This window comes from Biomphalaria glabrata, chromosome 3 (assembly GCF_947242115.1).
Source record: "Biomphalaria glabrata chromosome 3, xgBioGlab47.1, whole genome shotgun sequence".
Lineage (NCBI taxonomy): Eukaryota > Metazoa > Mollusca > Gastropoda > Planorbidae > Biomphalaria > Biomphalaria glabrata.
The window spans coordinates 38,476,023-38,501,532 of NC_074713.1; the positions used below are offsets into that span (position 1 = coordinate 38,476,023).

Below are 25,510 nucleotides of genomic sequence, written 5' to 3' on the forward strand. Positions count from 1 at the left end.
GACTGGGAAAAAAGGGGGGGGGGGAGAGATGCATATATGCATTTTCGACATACAGATCACGTGTCGTATCACCGCAAAAATAAATTCTCGAGACCAATGAAACCGAGGCTGAGTTTGTTCATTAGTCACTGTGGGCAGATGTTTAGAGGGTCTGGATATGGCTCGCGGGCTGTAGGTTGAGCTTATAAACTATGGACTTTGCATGTCTAGTAATAAATTATAATGCCGTCGCAACAGTTACACTAGCTATGTGCAAAGTACTAAAACTGTTGGGTTACACTGTCCTCTTTTACACACACATACACCAAGAGTAGCCAGTTGAGGACTTTGAAACGAGGTCAATATATGGGCGTGACCAATGTGGGTCTTAACGGTACACGAGGTACTCTGTGTTTAAAAAAAAACAACAACAGTACATTAGAAAAGGGGAAGATAAAAAAAGAGAGAGAAGGAAAAGACTACGGAGACTGTGCAGCTTATAATCGGCAATGTCCGTGACATCACGTATGTGGAGACACGCGAGCGACCTAGTTTGAGTGACAGCGGGTCCATTATCTCCTCTTGCTTCCTGTGACCCTGCAAGTCATGGACTTTATGGAGCGAGTTGAAAAGAACAGAGAATCAAACCACCAATTTAAGAGGAAAACATAAGCCCATGTTTTGTTCCAGGGGTGTAGCTAGGAATATTCCATCGTTAGGGGGCATGTGGGGGGGGGCTTGACCTCTTTGGGGCCCCCTGAATTTTGCCTAATATTTAATTTTTAATGTAAAAAACTCATTTTGGTCCCTCCCCCCCTCAAGTGGGGACCCGGAGGGATTTTCAAACTCTCCCCCCTCCTCCCCCACCCCCAGCTAAGCCACTGTTCTGTTCCTTGCGGAGGTCAAAGGTCTATAATAAAAATCTTGTCCATTCTAGACTGTCACTCTATAACCACACTTTTTTTTTTTTTGGTCTAAACGGTCACTGGTTCGAGTCCTGGTCGGCGCAGTCCCTTATTTCGTTATATTTAGTTCACTTATGTCTCTCATAAAAAATTTAGTCCCTAGTGGTGCCCCTTTATATATGTAATCTGTACAATGCATCGCTTTCATATAGCTTATCTTTTATAAAGGTAGCCTGTCATAGAAGGTTCTGAAAGTTTTTTGGGGCGATTCCTATTCTTCTTCTTAAACTGTCAGGTAGAGTTGAGCCTTCAGCTCTTGGAACTCTAGGCCAGCAAAAGTGAACAAGAGCTCCCTCTCACCGGCCTGACGGGTGGGTCAGACTCGCGGCAAGAGACCGCGTACACTAAGACCCCCGCCATTTTCCTTTTCTATACCAGGCTAACTGTGCGGGACACACCATAAAGGCCCCTTGAGGAACAGCGCCTGGATTGTGACAAGGTTGTGGGAGCTTTTTTACAACTCCGCACAGTCCAATGAGGATAATCTCGCACCCCCTTAGGCACCCCCACGAGAGTCTTGTTTTGCTACCCTTTAGCCTAATCGTATCCTCTTACGATCGTAAAAAAAAAAAAAGTTCCTTTTTACAAACTTTATATCAACTCACACTGTCTGTCTGGTAAAAGGTTTGTAAGGCCCACACGTTATTTCTCCCACACCCAATCTCGGATCAAGCTGAAATTTCGCACAATTTTTTCTTTTACCTGACAACACAAGAATCAATAAATAAAAATGTAACCAAAAATTAGACAATTAACTATTGGTAAATAATTATTTTGTTTGGTAGACCTATCTCGAAATTAATAGGTATGTAATAGCCTATTAGTAAAGTTCCCATTTCAGACATTGTGGTCAAAAGGATAGATAATGTAAAGGTCATCTGCTTCAATGGCCTACGGTTAACGAGGGTGTCATGTGGCCAACACAACAACCAACCGTCTTTACTTTGTCCCCAACTAATGCCAGGTGCCCATTAGAGCTGCTTTCAGTGCTTTGATAAAAAAAAATTGGGCTTCAATTTTGTTATGTTTAATATTAAAAATTCTCATTGATATGTTTTCTTACTGTTCTAAATTTGGAAATTGCAAAAACCTTTTGACAATCATCGTACCGGGTACTTTAGTGTGAAGGAGCAATTGATACACTTTCTCGACAGAGCAGTTCTTCATGGTTTTCTTGATTCAAAATAATAGGAACATATGCAAATAATAATGCATCATTAGTAGGAATAGCAGGCAAGGTTAGCTCATCCATCATTATAGAGAAATATTTTGTTAGCAAATAATTAGCCTACACGCAGTGACGTAGCAAGGTACCCGTGGGACCGGGTTCAAGAACATCTTGCTGCCCCCCCCCCCCTTTTTTCCAACCAATAAGACAGATTTAGTGTGTGGCAAAAAAATGAGTAATCTAAATGTAAAGACATCCCAATGTAAAGATCATACTTTTTTTTTAAATAAGTAATTATGTCATAACGTTTGATTCAGTTAGGACTGCATATAAGTAATAGTGTCTTAAAAGTCAATGTTTACAACTTCTTAACAGAGTTAAACGAATTAAAAGTGTTTCAAATGAACAAACAAATGTTCTTCCTAAGTTCTAATGTGGGCTCCATATGGCCATGAGTCATCGGCCCAAGCGTAATGAATTTCTTCGCGCCATGGTTGCTACGCCATAGCTGTGGGGTCCTATTGGTCGTGGGCCCGGGTTCATTGAACCCCTTCGCGCCATGGATGCTACGCCATAGCTGTGGGCTCCTATTGGTCGTGGGCCCGGGTTCATTAAACCCATTCGCGCCATGGATGGCTGCCTGGTCGTGCGGTTTGCGTGCTGGACTGTCGTTCAGATTTATCGATGGTCCAGGGTTCAAACCCTGCCCGCTCCCATCTCCCGTCATCCCGCGGATTTACTATATTCTAGTTCTGGAATCACATAGGTTAAAGAAAACACTTTATAATATTATTATTACTATTTTGTTTTGCATATTATAGTCCCTACTGTCGTTCGAAACGTTTGCTAACTTGATATATTAATAAACATCAACTTACTTCTTTTTCATTATTTTCAGTGTTGGTGGTTAACGCCTAGTTGTAAATCAATATATCAATTTCAAATGTGTGTCCAGAGTGTGAAATGATAATAATTATTATTGTTGTGTTTCTTTACTTTATCGTCATCTCTAATACTAGCTTTAAACATTATATTAGCCGAAGTAGTGAGAACCACTCTAGCCATCAAGAACTGGTATCAAGTTCTTGACCAAAAATACAAACTCTCTTTTGTAATCTTGTAGGTTAGACTTTCAAACCGATAACATGGTTTTGATGTTATATGATGAGAATGAGTGGACATTTGCATCGTATTAATTTCAAAATCAACCACCGTAAGAAAAGAAAGAAACAAACAAATTTCGAATGGATGGTTTGAGGTCATACGATGAGAATGCGTGGGCATTGGCATCGTATTGGTTTCAAAATCAACCACCACAAGAAAAGAAACAAACTTCGAATGGATGGTTTTGAGGCCATTCGATGAGTATGAGTGGGCAATGGCATCGTATTTATTTCAAAATCAACCACCATAAGAAAAGAAACAAACAATCTTCGAATGGATGGTTTTGAGGTCTTACGATGAGAATGAGTGGGCATCGGCATCGTATTGGTTTCAAAATCAGCCACAGCTGGAATCCGCAGTCGGAATAATTTAAATCGGCATACTCTGAACCTCCAAGAAAACATTTAACATATTGCTGTAACTCAGCCAACAGCGAGTCAAAAGAACCTCAATGAAAGGGATATATCAAAATACAAGTTTAATAATAGAACAATAGTAATGCGATAACAAATATAGGCTACCACTAGAGTAACCAATAATAGCAGCACTTCTTTCTTGTTTACATCCTAGATCTAATTATCGGCCATCTTTGACTTCCTCTATCTTTTAGCGTGTCTCTGTCCTGTGTCTCATGGTGCACAGTCTCGCAACTTATGGCAGTGCGCAATGTAGAGTCATAACAATATAAATTTTATTTGTCCTTGACAAAACTTGTTTAGTATAAGGATCGAACCTAGGACTTGTGTGTCATTAGCGAGACGCTCAACATGCAGTCATTAAAATATGTGCAGCATTTTATTTTGAAATAAATGATTCAGTCTTTAGTCTTTTGTAATACCTAGATCTGCATGTGTCTAAAATGTTTTTTCTAGAATCTATTTTATTTCTTTTCTCTTCTGAAACATATTGTCAAATCTGAGTTAGTGATTTTTACAGATTTTCACCTTATGGCCTCATGACCAATCTACCCGATGTCTCGCGCCCCCCAGCCCCATCCCACCCCCATGGTGCTGTCGGTGATAACATTTAGGAGCTTAGCGTGTAGGACAAAAGGTTGGTTGCCACCTAAAGCTAACGAGTTCCTCCTGCCCGAGGGAGAAGAAAAACTCAGAATTCAAACCTCTGCTACCTCCAGATAAATATGATTTTTTACAGACATTTTAAAGACATCATTTTGTCAGCGCTACTTTGTCGTACGAAATTTGGCATGTAACCTTATTTCAGTTATGTGTTCTTCTTAAAACAAGATTAATTCTAGTCAGTGCTATTTAATATTCAAGTCTATCTTTGTTCGTCCATCTTCGGTATGAGCGAGAAAAGAAACACGTAATGTTGCTGTCTCTTTGTTTAAAGTCTAAAACTATACAATCATACAGGTCATGTTCACGTCGGATCTATTCAGACATTAGTTAGCAGGCAGGATCTTTTGCTTTGATTGTAAACTATCGCAGCAGGTCCGGATTTGAGGGAAGGCAGAATAGAGAAGCTTTGAGTAGAAGACTCGACGACCATTTTCCCTGTAATTAAACGTTTTAACGGTTTACTAAAGCGATATCCAAATCTTTCAAGAGCGTCTGAAAAGCTGTGCGGGCTAGCATATGTGTGTTATAACACTTGATTGGAAGATAACAATTTATCAAATGTGAAAGCAGTCTGGGTGATAGCACAAGAATTAGAGAATGAATTAGACATAGCTTAAGGGACCACAAAGACAGGCTCGAGCTAAATGGGAGATGGCATAAATACGGCTTGGTGTTGGACTAAAGTGATGTTTGAAATCAAGTGCCAGTGCTTCTTGTGACTGAATTAGAGACAGTATTGTTGTAACTCTAAGGCAGGCAACTCATCGAGGTTCTACAGTAAACAAATGTGTTTATTTACCAGGACAAACACATAACAGGCTTCTGCATTCCAAGAGTCTTGTTACTAATTCTACCAGTCCTTTCACCAGCAACCTGAATGCGGACCAACGACAGCCTTCCCCGCTTCGCTCCAGGTCCCTACTACAGCCTTCAGGAAACACATAAAACGGTTCCTTAGCTTCCACCAATTTTAACTCTTCACAATCGCTTGATATCATGTTCTTTCCTCTATCCTAATGCTTTCCTGTTCTGGTTCAAATTAATATATATTCGTTTTAAGACACATTAGGACGTCATATGTAAGATTGTAGTTTAAATATTGGACTATTTGTGTTACGTTATATTTTAATTTAGGTGACGGTAAGAGAGGGTAGATCTATACGGCGTAACCACTGCCTGCTATACAATTAGGCCTAAACATCGGTATCACACTAGTAGGCCTACTACACGCAGTGGCGTAGCAATTAGGTACCCGTGGGCCCGGATTCAAGAACATCTTGGTGGGCCCCCCCTCCAGCCAATAAGACAAATTTAGTGTGAGACAAAAGAGTAATCTAAATGTAAAGACATTCCAATGTAGAGATCGTACATTTTTTTTAAATAAGTAATTATGTCATAACGTTTGATTCAGTTAGGACTGCATATAAGTAATAATGTCTTAATGTCTTAAAAGTGAATGTTTTTACAACTTCTTAACAGAGTTAAACGACTTCAAAGTGTTTCAAATGAACAAACAAATGTTCTTCCTAAGTTCTAATGTGGGCCCCAACTGGTCATAAGTCATGGGCCCAAGCGTAATGATCTCCTTCGCGCCATGTTGCTACGCCACAGCTGTGGGCCCCTATTGGTCGTGGGCCCGGGTTCATTGAACCCCTTCGCGCCATGGATGCTACGCCACTGCCTACACGTGAAACTTTTAATTTCTTAACTCATTTTACCAATAGTCCAATACACCTTATCTTATCTTATAAAATACAGATGTTGCTTTTAAAAAGAAGACGATTACGTCCTACGCGTCATGCATCTAGTAATTCATGTTAACCAATGACTTAAATTCTGCCAAGTCATTGGTTTTCCTGGCTGGCTTAGGTCTATTTTGCTGCATACAGGAAATTTTTAAGATATCAGATGCAGATTTGTGTGAAATGGTTCGTAACACTTCTTCAAGGCTGACTCAATACATTTTTTGCCTATTACTATAAAGGCTACTATACTCCGCTCCAGAATTGGTTTGATCAGTCACTCCAGATTCTGCTCCGTCTCAAGACGAAATCAAAGCCAGTGTCTTATCTGGGCGCATCTATTGTCTTCAGAGACAGAAGGAGCCATACATAACTATAGTGTGAATGAGGGGCGGTGGCTGAGTGGCTTAAAGCGCTTGGCTTCGATCAGAACCAGGGTGCTGGGTTCGAATCTCGGTGAAGACTGGGATTTTTAGTTTTGAAATCATTAGGGCGCCTCTGATGGCTACCTTACATTGGTTGGGGGAAAGTAAAGGTGGTTTGGTCGTTACGCTGGCCACATGACACCCTCGTTAACAGATGACTTTTACATCATCTGCCCTATAGATCGCAAGGTCTGAAAGGGACACTTTTTTTTTTTATAGTAAGCCTATGAGGTCTTCTGGTTTCCGATAAAAAAGATATTGTTACAATTGTAAGACACAATAAAAACCCATCATCTTCTTTGTGTGATTTCGAAGTAAAGATTTAGAGAATTAGACCACTGTGGGTCTATTCTATAAACTTTATCTTTGTTTAAAATGATATTCCAGCTAACATGGTTTCATAGCGTCCTTATTTAAAACTTTGTTGATAGGGCTTAAAGGCAGTTCAATTGATTGTTCGACAGGGAAAGAATGAAATAAAAAAAAAAATAACAAATGCCTACTGTCTACATAAATTTCAAGTCTCGATTTGCTTAAATGAGTTCCAATATCGAAGATCCCCATTTAGGCCTACATCCCATAGACCTCCAATTGGAAGTCGCCGTAGAACCATGGAGTCTATTATGACCAATTAGGTAATCACTGGTCTAGAGTCTAGTCTCTAGTCTAGACCTAGCAAAATGCTGCCTTTTATTAGCTATTAGTTTTGTGTGAAATGTATGTCCGTCTGTCCCGTTTAGATCTCGTAAACTAGAAAAGATTGAAAATACGACATCATAATATTTTAGTCCATTCAAATTTCTTATGCAACTGCAACTTTTTTCTTTTCTAAATGCGAAAAATCTAATTTTTAAATCACTTTTACAACTATTCATTATTAATAGTAACACTGGAGGCTCTTAAATAGGGGGCATTGCAAATTGACCATATTTTTAACACATTTATGAAAATGGTTTAAGATTTTTTGTAAATTTTTTTTTTTTTTACATTTTATTGCTACGCTATGTAAGTTCTGCCCTACATTTACTCAAAAAATAATGTTTACTTTTTTTTTTATTTAGTATGCATATAAGTTGGACATAATTTAAAACAATAATTAATAAGTAGTTTTTCATATTATCGCGTGAACGGCAGTGCGGCCATGTGCATAAAATACATGACTAAAGGAATTTTTTTTTTAACGAAATGATTTTTTTTTCTGTTTTTGAGGATTTGAATATAAAATTAAGAGATTAACCCTTTACAAAACAATTAGATCAATTAGATATTCATTATAAGACATCAGTTAGGCCAGGTTCGCATTTAACTTCACATTCACTTTCACCTATCCTCTGGTTTGCTGGACCGCTGGGGCACCATACAATATCTGTCAACCTTCTTTCTCCATTCTTCTCTGTCATTTGTCTTTGATAGAATTTAATTCTGATGTTCTTTCTGAAAATATTGATACCTGCCTTTTTACCTGCCTGAGTGGACTACTTAGGTGGCCGATTTTGAGTTTGTTCCCACACAAACTGTCTTTGTAACCTTGTAGGCCTATATGTTAATATAGTCAAAATAGATTTGTGGATCTATATATATTTAGTTTTAAAAATTAAGTGAACATATGATCTAGATTCTAGAATGAGGTCTAGCAGCAGCTAGTTCTATTTTCTGTTATTATTATTTTTCTCATTTTTCCCCTTCCATTCTTTACACATTCTTCTCATATTTAAATCATTACCACTAAGCCTATTGATTATAGGCCTACTAGAGACGATGACGTTTGTCTGGTCAATAATTACTCATTCTGTGGATTTTCCATAATTTTGCTTAAATTACTAATAACTACATCGATATTATTTGCAATTTAAAAAAATTAATATTTCAAGTGTGCATTTTATATAGATTTAGATATATATAAAACAGATTGGCATAAATCTATGTACAATAATGAAATAATTTGAATTGACAGAAAAATAAAACAAGCCTTCAGTACGTTAGGAATGCAATCGATAACCCTTGGCGCATGCGTATCTGAAACATCCGCTTGCCGTGTGTTACAATTTTTTCTTACGGTATGTTGGAATCACCTGAGGAAATAAATAATTGCCTGTGTTTACCGAATTTCTATTCATCATCTAGTCTAGGCTAGTATGATCTAGGATTAAGTATTCTTGTGTATAAAAGTTTATTCATTTGACACCTGAATCACCTGAGCCTGAGGAAATAAATAATTGCCTGTGTTTACCGAATTTCTATTATCATTAATAATGTCAGATTATTCCTGATCATCTTTATCTTAACTAAAGTCTAAAACTAAATCTAGATCCATATCTAGACTCTTAACTCTTAGACTAGTTAGACTTTCCAGACTCCAACTTTACTCTAAGACTAAGACTCTACTAGATCTAGATTGATTCTAGTCTAGACTGACACTACGTAACTCTATCTAGTCTAGTAACTATATATACTATTATATAGTTAGATCTAGCTAGAATCTAGATAGACAGATCTATAATTATAGTATAATCTATCAGAATCAGATAGATGATCTATCAGAATCTATCTAGATTCTAGATCTAGATAGATAGTAGATCTAGCATGATTAAGTATGACTATGACTAGACCTATGATCAATCATCTCTAGAGATAACTAGGAGTAATCTAGGATTAATTATTCTTGTGTATAAAAATAAAAGTTTCTTCATTTGACAATCTAGATTATATCAAGTCTAGGTATTTTGGCTGGTGGTTATTTAATTATAGAATCTAGAATAGACATGATTGACATGATAGAAATGAGTCAATAGAGATAATAAATAATAGTATACATACTTATACTTATAGATATATAATAGTATTGATACTAATGATACTCAGATAGACTTACTGTCACTTACTTTACTTAAGTTTTAGTCATTAGATAGTCTTACTCTTAGTCATTAGACATTAGTTGATTAGATCCAGATCTTGACTAGGTCCTAGGACTAGAATCTATTATCTATCTCAGTCAATAGTCATAGATCTACTTACTTACTACTTAGTACTTGATACTAGACTAACTAGATTTCTAGATCTAAACTACATAATCTAGAAATATAGATTATTCTAGATCGAGTATTCTAGTCAGTCAGTATAGTTTCAATATAGTCATAGTACTCATACTCATAGTCCACTTTTTCATTTCATAGACAGTCATAGTCATAGAATGATAGATGATAATCTAGATTACTAGATCTAAATACTAACTCTAAGTAGTCTAAGACTCTAATTTAGAGACCAAGATTAGATTATCATAAGAAAATTAATAAGATTAAGGTAGATCTAGATTCTAGATCTAGTCAATTCTAATTCTAGATTCTAGTCTAGACCTAGACTCTACTGATGACTATGATCTAGACTAATCTAGAGTTACAGTTAAGTTAGATCTACATATTATATATATATATATAATATTCATTGTCTATTATTCATAGAGTACTAGACAAGTCACTAGTCATAGACCTAGATATCAAGATTTGGTCTAGAGTAGATTCTATTCTAGGTCTAGTGTCCAGATATAGAGAGATAAATATAGACTAGGCGATAAACCTTAGTACAATATAGTATAAAAAGAATTAGAAAAAGAATAAAAGATCTGTACATCTATTCTATCCTATCTAGATTAGACTAATGATTAGTCAATATTTTGTTGTAGCTTCTATAGTAGTGAAAGTCTTACTAGTCTTAGTACTCTTAGATCTAGATCTAGTCAGACTTACATCTGATCTCTAGAGATCTTGTCTCAATCATTGAAATAAAAATCTAGATTATTTATTGAGATTTTACTAGATTTAGATCTAGATCTGATACTTATGGCTACTAAGTATTCATAATGTCTAATCTACTAGACTTTTTAGAATCTAGTAACTAGACTCTAGATCTATAAGTAGATATACTACAGTAGAGTCTAGAATATTTTAAATTAAATAGAGTACTACATTTGTACTAGATCTAGTAAAATCTAGTTATATCTGGTCTTAGAATATAGTCTACACAGATCTAGAGACATAGTAGAATGACTAATAGTACTTACACTTAAGATTAGATCTAGATTGACTTAGATCTACTATTCTAGTCTAGATAAACTAGAGCAGAATCTAGTCTAGGTATATATCATCTTCATAAGATAGATCTAGATTAAAGTAGAATCAGTTAATCAGTAGATCTAGAGACAGTCTAGATTTCTAGATCTAATTCTAAGATAGTCTAATTCTAGTCCTAACTCTAAGATAGATATATATTCTAATGTAGTATATGTATCTAGATTTTATAGATCTTCTAGATCCAGTCCCAGATCTAAAGCTATCCTAGTAGTAAGTAGTACTCCTAAAGCTAATGTCACTGCGCTGTGTTGTGTCACAGTTTGAACTGTGTTAAAGTTAGTGTGTCCATCACCCACATGTATCTGTATAATAATAATAATACAGTAAACTATACTACATTTTAGATTTATAGATGAATGTAGGATAGATAGACATGAACATTTAGGAATAGAATAAATCTGGAACTAGTTAAGGTGTTATAATAAAAACATTAGTCACAGTGTAGGCTAAATTCATGACTTTGGAAAAGTAAGAGATTCTTTCATTTCAAAGGGCAAGGATTTAGTTTGACAGAGGATAAAACTTAAAAGGATTTAAAAGGAGGCCCCAAAACAAAGGTAAAGTCAAAAGTAGATTAGCTAATATTAATAACTTATTAACTTTAAACTTAATGTATTCTTAGCTAGTCTTGTATTAAGTTATAATAATAAAGAATTCATTCTATTCTTTGTCAGAGTAAAGCACTTAACAATCTACACTTTATCATACTAGATCTAGTAACTATTCTCATTCTAGACTAATAGATCTAATTCTTCTTATCCCAAATAAGATTTTGTAGGTTATATGTGGTAGAAGAGTAATGGTAATTTAATATTAGATCTACTACTTAGCTTCATAATAAGATAAAAAAAAAACAACACATCTTTTTATAGAGTAGTATTTTGAAAGCTTAAATTATAGTAAATAGTGTGTAATTATTGGGAAAAACAACACCTAACTATTCCACTAGTCAGTGTTTATGAAATGTGGGTTATAATAAATCACTCTTGTATACTAGTTTTATTATTTGCAACTTCATTAACTAAATGGGTTCTGAATCAAAAGATGTTCTTTAAATTGATGCTATATTTTAATGAGATTGTTGCTTGTTTGTTCACATCTTTAAGGACAGTTATCAAAGAATATTTTAAAATCAGATAGAAGATATTTAGTCAGTTATATCATAAACAATAATGCACAATGTATTTGTGATATGTATCATATTCCTGCTGAACTGCTCTAGTTATTCTTTTTTTTTTTTAGATTGTAATGTATCTTAACAGTAATTTGAAATAACAAAATATTACAATGTGTATTCTAATGTTCTGATTGTTAACTAGACAAGTTTAAGCTGAATTACTTGTATCTCTCTATATATCTGAGACTAACAGTAACACATTTAATTCACTGTTATTGGTATGTCATTAGCCTATATATCTACATGTATAACATAACATACATTTATTGTTAATATTCATTCATATTTTTGTAACATTTAGCCTATACATGCTTACTCAAATGTAAAACTATTTCAGTATTGTTATTTGTCAGCTTTATTTTATTCAACATTTTTGAGTTTGAGATCTACAATGTGCTATTGAAGAACTTATTAAAATTGGGTTAACCCCCATATATATATATGTATAAAATAATTTTTTAAAAAATCTTAAATTTTTACTCTAATTAAAGGCATTCAAGACTACGACTGTCTTTTTATCATATTACGCCTAACACAATATTTTAACCAATTTCTTTTAAAAGTTTAGACAGGGAATTTGCTATTTGAACCCTAACCTTCAAACTTTGACCCTGAAGTATTGTATTGTTCTGTAAGGGTGGCAGTGTCTGCCTATTATTTTTGCTGTTAGAACAGGTTGATTGGTTTAGGCTTTAAATTCTTGAAGTATTTCTTTCTAATTGTGTTTTGACTCTAATCCATTTGCTTTAAGACTGCAGCATCTCAACCAAATATTATATTAATGATTTTGTGTGTTGTTGTTTATGTAATTCGTAAAATGAAGAGCTAATTTTTATTGAAACTTTAATTGTGTGTGTGTGTGTAAACTTTATTTATATTTAAAGCCATGACGCATTACATTATGTTTCAATTTTATCTCTCAAAGCTTCTAACACATCGGGCCAAATGTGACTGTGGAAGATATAGTATTTCACAAATCAATTTTTAGCCTTGCATTATCACTTGTTATGAGGTGCATGTCAATCCTACAGGAGAGATCTGGTGTGTAAGATAACCAGTGCTCTAGTTCAGCCATTATTAACAATTATCAGACACCACCCGCTCCTGTTTCCTGGTCATCTAATGGTTTCAGATAAAGTTTTTTTTTGTCTTATCAAATATTCCAGCACAGTGATTTAGAAAACAATAACTATTACGAATAGTTAGCTAGAATCAACTAATGATAGTTAATCAACTACTGATAGATCTACATTTTTACAGTCAAATTGTGTTTAGCTTCTTATTTCATTAAACTGTTAGTAAACTTTTTTTTTTTAATTGACATAAACGCTAATGCTTCTAAGACATTATGTTAGAATCATTTAGAAGCTATGTTTTAAATAGGATGTGACTTTGTATCTTATTCTGTCACACTTCACTGCAAAAAAACATTTGTATTAAAATAGTTTTTTTTTAAATGAAACTATTGGGTTAAAGGGTTGTTGAGTTCTACAAAATGATTTCACATTTTATATTGGAAAATTTTTAAACCAAATATATATATATTTGTCAGGCTTATGTGTTGATTAAATGAAACATTAAATGATGGGTGTGGAATAGATTTATTGAACTTTCAGAAAATGGCCATATTTTATATGGGTACTATATTTATAAAATTATATTTATAATATAATATATATATATATATATGAACACATATTGTAATATACAATAAATAGAGATCTAGATCTATTAGTATATTGCATGCATTTTTATATATCATCTTGTAATCCTAGAAGATTATTTTTTTAATGTGTTTAATGTACTTTACTTTGAATAGGGTAGTTTTAATATTTGATTTCAGCTCTATTTATTAATTGATACTTTGTCATTGTTAACAATAATTGCTGCCAGCGTTATGTAACAGATTTACAGTTAAAAACAACAGAAACACCCACATAATTCTAGCACAAAAATAAAGTTATACGAAAATCTAGACGTAAGTCATTTTTTGTGTAATCTTACCAAACAAAACTAGAACTAGATAGATCCTTTTCTAGCCTTTGTTTTTGGGTGTACCGGTAACTAGTGTATCACACCAGGAAGGTTAGCTTATGCTCATTTGATTCTAGATCTAGATGCGACACACACACACACAAAGAAAACATGTTAAAAAGCAGCCACAAGTATGAACCTTTCTGTGTACTAGGTGAATGTGAGGTCACCGCGCCAAGTGTGTGCTACATTCCTTCACATACTTGGTGTCTCCGTCACACAAAGAACAGACCCTGTCCTGATAAAGGCTTATCTTGTGCCTTTCTTGTGTTTCGGTGCCTTGTAAGCTGAGACCGGGGATAGCCGATATCATTAGATGTTTTTAATCTCAAATGGCTTTATCTCGTGTCCTTTCTCGTCTTGGCCTGGTGTTTGAAACTGGTCGAGAACTGTCCACCACTGGAACGGCCGTATGCTTTGAAATAGGCGTGTCCGTGTAGCCAGTGCTGGCGTAGTGTGGGAGTACCTGGGCTATTGTGGTAGGTAGGAGGGGTCAAGTGGCTAACCCTCTACTAGTAGTCTCATAGGGTTTCCCCTCTCACTCCCTCACCGCTGTGGCCAATCTGAAATGGCAGCAAAAAGAAATCTGTTAGAGTGTAGAGGTTAAAAGTCTTGCCTTAGTGTGTGACTGGGACACCGCCAGCACATGGTCTCATACAGTGCAGTACTGGAAGGAGTTTCACTTCTGTGTTTATCAACAAAGTGTTATTTTATATTAGTGGAGTTTTTATTTTCATCTACAATTAGAAGCACGTTGCTTGATAATGGACTAGACTTTCGGAATATGGATGTAATGATTTGTTTTTCGGAATATTTCTTAATGAAATGTAGCCTGCTTGAATAGATCTGTTATTGTGGTTGCTTGTAGAGTAATGTAGACACATGTCAAGGTCACTGCGGGATAGATCTCAATGTAGATAATAAGTCTAATAAATATCTTTTTTTTTTCTTTAAATAATTGGACTATCGTAAAAGGTCCTTATCCAATTACTTACCTCAATAAGTTCAAGTTATTGAATGATCTAGATCCTTAACGGAACACTTCGCACATTCTGAGTATTTAACAATACACCTAGATTATTTTTTGTTGTTAGAGATTACTTCCCGTGGTGGCGTACTCATTAATGATTCTTCCCGTAGTTCGTGGACACACCTATTTAGGCCTCGTGGCGGAGCACAGTTTGGGAAACACTGGTCTAGAGTCTTGTGTAAAGAATGTCCCATGCATTCAGATTTGATAACTAGATGAGAAGTTGGAGGGAGCTAAGTCTTTTTTTTTACTCACGTCTCCCCCCCCCCCACTCGAAGAGTTGAAGTACCTTGAACTTCACAAACACAAGGATGAACTTATCCTCCTCACTGTACAAAACAGTTGAAACTGTCCCTACGTCTAGTCCTCTACTGGTTTATGCTGTTTGTAATTTCAATGGCCTGAAGATGGTGTTTGAGTTTGAATGTTCGTAGTGAGTTTGTTCAAAGGTAGACTCAGTGCTTTCATTTCTTTCCGGACCTACATTTAGTGGAGTCTGTGTGCGCTAGAGTAGGACTTTGAATGGACTACGCTTGTCCAGATGTTTGCACGGGCAGCTGGTCAACACAAGTTTTGATTAGTGGTTTTGGTAGTTCGCCCATCGACTTTAGTCACTACTCCCCCTTTACCGTGTCTCTAATGACTTCATTTCCTAGGGCACCGTCATCATTTGACATTTCCTTCTCCAGACCTGGCCAAACGTTTGGCACTAGTATCCAGGAGATGGGCTGTAAGTTGAGCAACGATACGGACTAAAACCTACCACGTAGACATAAGCGACAAATGTTTTTTGTTTGCCTTCTGGATGTATTTAGTCTCGTTAGCCGTGAGTATTGACATGACTCGAACTGTGTTTCGAGTGTTGTCCAAGCTTTAGTAACAGTTTGACCAGACGTTGAAAAGACACACATAAGTCAGGGTTGAGATCTATGACTTGAGCCTGCTGTTTCTGCTCGCTTGCCATAGCGCTATAGCAACAGTTTGACCAGACACTGAGAAGACACACATTAGTGTTAAGGTCTATGACTTGTTTAGCGTGTTCTGCTTTCGCTCGCTGGCCTACAGGTCGTGAGTGTACCCCTCTTTGTAGTTCTTTTCTTGGGCTTTGACCCATTTTCAACTATGTAGTAATCACATCTAGATCTAGTAGCGTTTACAACTTGATCTTTATCCGAACTTGTTTCCATCGCTAGTTGACTGTCGCGCTCTCCCCTCCCCTCCTCCATTTTGTTTACGTTTAGTGTCAACGCACGAGACAGGCATCCGCGGTCACGGTTGATGTAGCAGGAGACAGTCGATTCATATGCAAAACGTACTGTGCAGCCAGACTAGTAAATAGGTTACGTTTGAATCAAGACCCAAGTAGGGCTTAGTGGTGCAGGTTTACAAGACCTACCTACATACTCTAAATAGCCCCTCCCCCCTCCCACGTATCAGTTTGTTTAGACAAGACCGCAACTGTTGTCCTGCTTTAGTCAGTTCAGACAGACGTAGAAAGAATTAGAGACCTCTGAATGTTAGCAGCTAATTATTACTTGTTCAAACCTTTTTCTTCTGGGAGTGTTTTCACTACTCTGTTGTTAGAACAACACTTGATGTCTTGTTAGTAAGACCAGTGTTCTGTTTATTGAAACCAAACATGTTCTTTAATGCTAAAAGACAACATTGTCAAGTATACAAACACTTGAAGTGTGGTACAGGACGCACCATCAACTGATGACTTTTGGTCAGATGAATGTTTTTGAAATGTGTGTTGATATAATGTGTTCCTAATGAAGGATTTTTGTAACTTTGTAGTGTGCTGAAACTGAAAAGAAATAAATTTCCAACGATGGAGAGGTCAGAGTCAGGGTGAGTAGTGCCATCTGTTCATTACAGTATTCACATTATTAGAAACACTAACATACAGATAAACAGAGTTTTTGATGCATTTTGTTGATTTAGGCTTCATATTACTTAGGGCCATATTACTTAGGGCCTGTGCTGGCTGCTAGATGCATCCATAGTAATTGGCCTTATATAATATGTGGATATATATATATATCTCAGTGAATGCTTATGACATTTCTTAGTTCTCACACATTGCCAGTTAGCCATGTCTTTACAAATGTTAAGTTGTTGTCATCTAATACTTTTCAATCACAATACAGCAATTAAACAAAAATAATGAAAATAAATTGTAGAGACTCAGAAAATGTGTGCATACATTTAGAAATGCTTTGTGTACAAAACTCTAGTCAACTTGGCTTCTGCCATACAAGGTTTTATTATAACTTGTTAATTGCTAATCCCATTTTGAATTTATTTGTCATTATTTTGTGTGGACTAGTCAATTTGTTTTCATTACCTAGTTTTCTCATTTATTGTATGCCATTACTTTTTCAATTGTTGTTCAATATACTTTTTCAAACCTAATATTCATCATATTTATGTTACCAATTTAAAACAAAAACCTGTCTTGAACAGTTTTTGTTTTACAACTTGTTTATGTCACACCTCTGAACTTTGTGTATACTGTTAGCTAGTTTATCTTCATTCAGGGAGTCATCATTGGGAGAAAGGAGGCAGTGACATGACACAATCACAGTCATTCAATTATGATGGTGGTCATTGTTGGAAATGTATTTAACATTAATTAGTTATTCTGTTGGTGTCTGTAATGTTTGAAATTGTTAACTATTGATTACATCAAAGTACTCTTAATGAAACTGCTTTGTTTTATGATCTGTTGTACGCACACACACACACACACACGCACACCACGCACACACACACACACACACACACACACACATACACATACACATACACATACATACATACATACATACATACATACATACATACATACATACATATATATATATAGCAAATTTGTTAGTGTTTACATCTCTACATTTTCTGGCTGGGTGTTCTTGGAAGGCTGTCAGAAAGTCTGTGATCAAGTAAATCAATACTTTTAACAACAAAAACAACATAGAAGTCTGGGTATTGTTTGCAGTGCATGGTGTCTCAATGACTCAATTCAGTATCATTCATCATGAGTGTCTCTAAGTGTAATACACACTTAATGATGACCACTGTTAATTGCACTGGGCAACATTCTGGCAATTCTCTCAAGTGGATCACTTATTCTACATTCTATCCACTTAGTGTGGATAGGTGATAGAATCTTTTATGGCTTTTGACACTTAAAATATTTTTTTTTTAAATATGTAAAATATTACTTGAAATTTTTTTTTTAATTGCAATTTTTTTTTTACATTTTAAAAATATTTAAATGTTTTTTAAATTTTGGCCTTATTTTATTTCAAAATTTAGAGTGCTTATTACTAAAATTGTATTATGCTTCAAAATTCTTCAGAACATGTACGTATTCCTAATATTGTCATTAACAGGAGTAAGAGATTTGGACGCTACAGAAATATAATGCAAAGCCTCAGACGAAGGCTTAGCTTTCGGAAGAAAAAAGACCATGTTCCAGAATGCTCTAAGCCTCATCAGTGGCAGGAAGATGAAAAGAAAGTTCGAGAAGGAACCTGTAGCTTCCAAGTTCGGGTAAGTTTTTAGAATTAATTCTGATATTTTTACCAGACAAGATTATTTGTTTTAATTCTATTATTTTGTATAGATAAAGTTCATTCTTAAATTGCACTGGGGCATTCTCAGAATTGTTGATCACTGATTAATAAAAAAAAGTAATAATTTGATGGGAGATGATGCATAATTAATATATATATATATATATATAGGACTTGGATAATGCATAATGAATATATACAGGACTTGCAAATGTTCATGCTAATTTACATCCAAGAAATGCATCTAAAGCAAACTACTCGATGCATCTCCAGTTCTTTTCAAATACATTCTGTATCCCACTTTTCTAAACTCTTTTGTATTTAAACTCAAATCTATAAATATGCATTAACTATATATAACAGGGAGGTTTGTCAAGTGAATCTAATTACTTAATTCAGACCTTATACTGAACAGGGAGTTTTTTTGATTGATTGACAGTTTAATAATAAATATTTTAACTCTATGCAATTTTTCTCACACATTTTGAGCTTAAACTATTTTGATGGGCTTGTTTTATAATCAATAATCATGTATGTTTGTGAGTATGAGAGGAAACAAACAAAACTGAAGTAACTCTCTTTTGCTTGTTGTTTGGTTAGTACTTAGGCTACATAGAAGTCTTTGATTCCAGAGGAATGCATATATGTGAAGAAGCTGTTAAAGCTTTGAAATCAGTAAGTTCAGTTCAAGTTTTGTTTTTGCCTAATTATTAAACCTTTGATCTATTTATTTAAAAAAAAGACAATTTTGATACATGCTGGTATATATTTATTTTTTTTCTTGTTGGTTTTGAATTTGAAATTTAAAAAAAAAGGAAATTCAAATGTCTTTTGTAACATAATTGTATAAATTAATTAGAACTTATAAATTTAACTATTGACATTATAATTGTTGTAATTGTTATTCACTTTAGCAAAAAAACTTTTGAACAATAATTATATTGTTACTTGACTTTTTAGGAACTGTTATATGTCACTGAGTAGTGATAGACTTGTTATGACTTTTGTATTTTTGTCAGCAGTGTAAGGGAAAGTATCAGAGAGCTGTATTATATGTGTCAGGTGATGCCCTGAGAGTGGTAGATGAAATTAGCAAGGTGAGAGAGTTTGTTTTATTAGCTACTCTTTGAAAGACATATTTGTCCACTTAAAAACATTTCCTTGGGATTGTATTCTTTTGCTCAGATATTATTTCTAACACTGAACATTGTTATCAAGAGCATTGCTCTTTGGTTTTCCTTAACTTGGTATTATTACCTTTTTTTTTTCTTATATTTAAAAAAATATTTTCCACCCAATAAAGTTAATTTCATTTCCTTATAATACTTTCATCTCTGTATGATATACCTCTGTAAGATATACTTTCTATACATTCATCTCTTTATGCATTATAGTATTGCTACTTATATCACTTTATGACTTTCCCCTAATACTTGTTATTTCTGTCACCATTGTGATATGTAAAAGACATTTCTAGAATTCTCTAATTCTTACTCAGAGCATGATTGTGGACCAGACCATTGAGAAAGTCTCCTTCTGTGCACCAGACCGAAACCATGAGAAAGGCTTCGCCTACATCTGTAGAGATGGAACAACGAGAAGGTGGATGTGTCATGGCTTCCTGGCTGTGAAAGAATCCGTAAGTGTCAGTATTATTTTATCAATTTTTCTAGATGTGACATACTGTGGAAGTGGGTGTACTCCTTACCCTCATGGCCCAAGTCCAGTCATTTTACTTAAAGCTATCTCTGTAGCAGTGTGTGTTTGTGTGTGCCTCTCATGTGTTTAACATTCAGCTGATACTTTGGTAAGAAGTTAATAATTCAGCATGATGTAGAAATTATTTTTTTTTCTGTTTGGCTCAGTTTCTTTTTAAATTGATTTGCTGAATAGTTTTTTTTTCCATTTTTTTTGTTCTTTTCTTTAATTAACAATGATTTATTATAGTCGGTTGGGTCAGGTGCATTTGGGTTACAAAATATTGAATATAGTAATGTACAATGCTGAAAGTAAAAGTGGTGGCAGTGGGCTGTCATAGTATGTATACACTGTTGATGCCCTGCAATGTAGGAGTTATTTTATTTTGAGGGAGACTCTATGGTGTTATGTAAAATAAAACAACCACAATATCTAGACTACTGATGTTCCTTTCTAAACTCTTGTTGTTTATTTCTTTCTGCTGCAGATGAATGAGACTTGCATGGTTACTTTAGATTCACTCATATCTTCTTGTTGTGCTTTGCTCATTGGTTTAAAACTAACTTTAAGACTTTTCTATTTTTCTTTGAAGATTAATACTAATGATAGTTTTGATATTTCCTCTGTTTCTTAATGGCCACAGAATGGAAAAGCAGCTGTTGTGATGTCTGTGTCTGACACATTTAGAGTTTAAAAAAACTAACAATTATTTTGAAATCCAATGTTTCCATCATCTGTATTTGAACTATTTGCATTGATTTCTTTAACAATTTTACCCATTTATTTTTTAAATTACATATGCATATTGTATGTGCATACATTTAAACCATATTTAAAAATAAGCTGAAAATTAGTAGTGGGTGCTATTCAAATAAAATGTGATGTAGAATTTCTTAAACTCCTATTAGAATACAAAAGAGATGGTAAAGATTCTTATTTTTCTCAGCAAAAACTGTTAATGAGATAAAATGGTGGAAATATTGGTTAATTCTAGGTCACTGTTGTGAATGCTATTTAGGTGTTTGTAACATAATGGACCTGCAGTTTAAACAATATCACTTTGTCATCTTATTTTATTTCATTGTATATATAAAACTATACCACTGCTAATTAAAAAAAAAGGATTATTAACCATTCATAGAAACTGATCAACATCTCATACTGAGCTAATGAGCAAACATTTAAAGTTTTTTGTTTTTTTTAAGTTTAAATTACCAAGTAATAAGTGTTTTATTGAAACATTGAAATGTACAATTTCATCGTCTATTAAAAATGTATATAAGGAATTGAAGTAAGTGTGTATAACTTGTAAAAATATTGTAATCTAAGGATATTATTAATAGTAATTACTATTGTTCTTGTGTTTGTATACATTGATATTGACTCTGTTTCATTGTGACACTGTTTAGTCACTTTGTCTACCATCAACATCTTTATTAGCAAACTTAATGAACACATTAGTTCATCCTTATCAATGTAATTAAATGAAAGTAATCAACTCTTCTAATGACGGCCAGAATTATTAATTTTTTTTAGCTTTTATAGCCTAGCATGAAAATGATTCTACTAATACCAGCATCTACTAATTGTAAACTTTATACTTTTGGTTAAAAAAAAACAGAAAACAAAAAGTTACATACAATATCATTTTAATAACTTTCCTCATGGTTTTATGTCAAGCTTGTAAAATGTGTCAACTAAGTAGAAAACAAAAGTCCCTAGAGTATGTTTGAATCAACAAGTAGCTGACATGTTTCGAAGTGCATGCTATTTATTATGTATTGGTGTTGTACTTAGAGCTGTCCTTCTCGTAACCTTCACTTCAATATATGCTAAATATGACACCCAATAGTAGTAGGGAAGAAAAAAGAGGTTCGTAGTGATCATTAGGGGTTGTCTTATTTCTAAGACTTTGACTGAGCTTGTGATAATCTAGATCTTTTGATATACTCAGGGAGAGAGGTTGAGCCATGCGGTAGGCTGTGCCTTTGCTATTTGCCTGGAAAAGAAACAGAAGCGTGACAAAGAGACAGGGGTTACAGTGACCTACAACCAGTCCAGGACTTGCTTTGAGAGAACTGGATCCTTCCGTCAGACAACTCTTACTGAAAGAATAGTTGACCCACAGAGTGCTATTCTTGCAGGTAGGTAGGTTCTACAGAGGTTCTCACTGATTAGGTCTTCTGCTTTCACTCAATGGCTGCGGGGCGTCTTTCCCAGGGACGCTCTGACTACCCCTAAAAGCGCGGAACGTCTCTGGGAAAGACGCTTGTACCCTACCTTAGTTTCATTGCATTTTTTAATCTAAATTTTTAACTAAGAATACTTTAACTATTTTCTCTCTATAAAAGAGTTCTTCATCATATGTTTACATAGCAATAACAAGCTATTAGCCTTATTTAAACATTTATTAGATTTTTAAAAAAATTTTTTACGATTGTTGATTTGTGAAAAATGTCGCCATGGCTACAGTAGTCCAAGACAAACCCACACTGTTTACTACTGAAGAAACTTTATAATTATTCTATAATTTATCACAAATAAATAGTGATAATGAAAATTTTGATTGAGATTAGTTCCTGTAGGTTTAGATTTAGTGTAGGATGAAGTAGATTTGTATTTATAGGTAGTATTTAGATCCAGAACTAGTATTGTCATAAGGGTAGGTGTAAAGTGTAGATCAAGATTGACTAGACCTAAGCTCTTGTCTCTAGATATAGATAAATCTCTAGATCTAAGCCTAGAACAAATAAAAAGAACAGAAATAGTAGATCTTCATCCAATAATCATCCACTGTGGGCATTTTTTGCCCATTAAAATTTTTTTTTTAGTATTGTTTATCTGCAAAAATCCATGTCATGGCTAGGCTAGTCCAAGACACACCCACAATGTTTACTAGAGAAGAAATTTTATAATCTTTTTATAATAGTGATATAAGTGATAATGAAGATTTAGATAGATACAGTAGGTCTAGATTTAGCAACAGACTTGGATATTATTAGTATTTTACTATTTAGATCCAGATCTAGTATTGTCCTAAGGTGGCTAAGGCTTGGTCTGGAATGTAGATCAAGATAGACTAGATCTAAGCTTTTATCTCTACATCTAGCTAGATCTCTACATCTAAGACTAATTTATATAAATGAAAACAACAGAGATGGTAGATCTACATCCAATAATTATCCATGCTAGGCATTTTTTGCCTATTATTTTAACAATTTGTTTTTAGTATTGTTTATTTGTAAAAATCATCATCGCCAAGGCTTTCAATTTGTTCATATTGCACTCTGACGTGTAAGTAGTCCACAAAGTTTACTGCTAAACAAATATGAAATATAAAACTATTGTAGATCCATTATTTATCACAAATGAACAGTAATAATGAAAGTCTAGATCTTAGGTAAACTGAATTAGAAATGGTATTGTCCTTCGCTATTTCAAGATCTATGCTTTGATCTCTCACTAGCCTATATCTTGCACTAGTGTGGTATTAGAATCAAATATGTCTTAAGTGAATAAAAGTAAGAGAAATATAGATCTAAATCCCATTGATTCACATGTACATAATATTTGAGTACATTTGATTGATAGATTTTGTGCTGGTATCTTTTGCTATTGGAAGTCATGAAAAGTGCAATAACTTTCCCTTTTTGGCTAACTAGAAAGCCGGGTAAAAATAAGAATATAATCAGTGATTCATCATCTTTTATTGACTGTTTTATCACTATTCTTTTTGATAAATCTATATGTATTCTAATATGCTGTTTCAACAGTAACGCAAAGATGAAAATCTAGATTTAGGTCTCAGAAGTACTAAAGCTGGCATCCATTTTGTTGTTATAAGGTCATATTATTTAGATTATAATTTGTATCTTATATTTAAAATTTTTAAATTCTCCATTCATTTACCTTTAATTTGATACCAAAATTGTTACTATAGCATCATTGGTACTTAAATTACACATTTTTGTTTTAGTCATATTAGGGGAAAAAAAAAGTTTTTCTAAAAAAGTAGCACAGTCAATGAGTTAATATACTAGGTCAAGCTAGTTATTTTCATGAAAAGGAGTTTATAAAGAAGATTGACTATTAGATGTTTTCTATAAGCATCCTAAAGTATAAGAAAGATAGTAATTAAGAAACAGATTTTTGAAGGTGTACTAGGCCTGAAAATCAACACAAATTAATGTCCCTATAAATTAATTGACCTTATAATTACACAAATTCTTTCTTGATACCTGCCATACATGATATTACAAAGTACATCATAAAAATCTTTTTAATTCTGTCAAGGATGTTTTCTTAATGACTTTAATTTTTATTTCTCGTTATCCTTAGAAAAAAAGTTTTTTTTCTCTTAAAACTATTCTTACTGAATTCTTTTTGTTTTTAATTCTACATCTAAAATATTTTTGTGTCCTCTGCAATGATTCTATAACATTAGGTGAACCCAGTTGCATATTTCCATTTCAGAACCTGTTCCACTGAGAGCAGCCAGCAACCCATATGCTGTTCAGAGACCACATGCAACACCCAATCTATTGGAACGCCAGGGCTCATTCAGAGGGTTTGAGAAGCTCCAAGAAGTCTCTTCACCATTCAAAAGAACTCTGTCATTGAGGCTGAATGAGCTGCCCTCCACTTTGCAAAGACAGAATGCTGTCATGGAATCACCTACACAAAATGGCAATGGTGGTAAGAATTCAACTTGACCTATAAAGTCCATGATACAGATAGTTTCTACTTGACTGTTTTCATTGTATCAAATTAGTTAATTGCTAAACCCAAATTTATAGCTTTTGTCTCATTATTCCTAGCTGGTATATTTGATGTCAGCTGTAATTGAATTCTTTTTTTTTTTTTTTTTTTATTAACTTCCTTCCTTCCCCTCAGATTCACTTTCATTCACTTCATAGTTCAACTAAGACCATTATATACATTCCAAATCATAGAAAATCCCTATTTTAGAACTCTGATTATTAGATTAGATTTCATTGCATGATCCTATTAGTAGAATATATGCTTGTATTTATTTACTTGTGAACAGCTGTTGGAGGTACAATCCCAGAAGTGTCCCAGGAGCAGGAAGATTCTATTGCTCAAATGTGCCAGCAACTGACTCAAGGCTTGACAGCACTCACTTCGGATGATCCATTCTCAAGTGCCCCTGTCGCACTGACCCATCAAACATCTTTACCCACATACTTTCAGAATCATGCCCCACTAACACGGCAACACACATTGCCTGCTTCACAAAGTAAGATTTATAACTACTTTTGTCTAGTCATCGATTCAAACTATAGGCCCAGACTTAATAACAATTCTGTCAGGTGTTGAA

General features: G+C 34.3%; 1 protein-coding gene and 1 long non-coding RNA gene across 19 annotated transcripts in view; one reads left to right on the forward strand and one right to left on the reverse strand.

Moving 5' to 3' along the window:
- The window catches only part of LOC129925312 (uncharacterized), a 27,384-nt gene extending 13,402 nt beyond the window's left edge, over nt 1-13,982 (reverse strand). For 2 of the 3 annotated variants that reach the window (XR_008777111.1, XR_008777112.1), the window contains exons 1-2: nt 13,834-13,982; nt 8,504-8,597 (exon numbers count right to left, since the gene is read on the reverse strand). This is a non-coding gene — a long non-coding RNA (uncharacterized LOC129925312). Of the gene's footprint in view, nt 1-2,032; nt 2,118-8,503; nt 8,598-13,833 lie in introns of those variants that run through there. The other variant, XR_008777113.1, reaches the window with a different exon arrangement.
- The window catches only part of LOC106074180 (protein numb-like), a 21,608-nt gene continuing 4,604 nt past the window's right edge, over nt 8,507-25,510 (forward strand). The window contains exons 1-11 of one of the 16 annotated variants that reach the window (XM_056024923.1): nt 8,507-8,582; nt 11,145-11,209; nt 16,691-16,744; nt 18,292-18,451; nt 19,075-19,149; nt 19,494-19,571; nt 19,973-20,113; nt 20,660-20,677; nt 22,127-22,316; nt 24,646-24,867; nt 25,220-25,429. In XM_056024923.1, coding sequence (XP_055880898.1) covers nt 16,725-16,744; nt 18,292-18,451; nt 19,075-19,149; nt 19,494-19,571; nt 19,973-20,113; nt 20,660-20,677; nt 22,127-22,316; nt 24,646-24,867; nt 25,220-25,429 — 1,114 coding nt within the window. In that variant the 5' untranslated portion in view covers nt 8,507-8,582; nt 11,145-11,209; nt 16,691-16,724. Of the gene's footprint in view, nt 8,686-8,728; nt 8,748-10,996; nt 11,210-14,021; nt 14,654-15,730; nt 16,745-18,291; nt 18,452-19,074; nt 19,150-19,493; nt 19,572-19,972; nt 20,120-20,659; nt 20,678-22,126; nt 22,317-24,645; nt 24,868-25,219; nt 25,430-25,510 lie in introns of those variants that run through there. The other 15 variants (XM_056024927.1, XM_056024926.1, XM_056024921.1 and 12 more) reach the window with 15 other exon arrangements.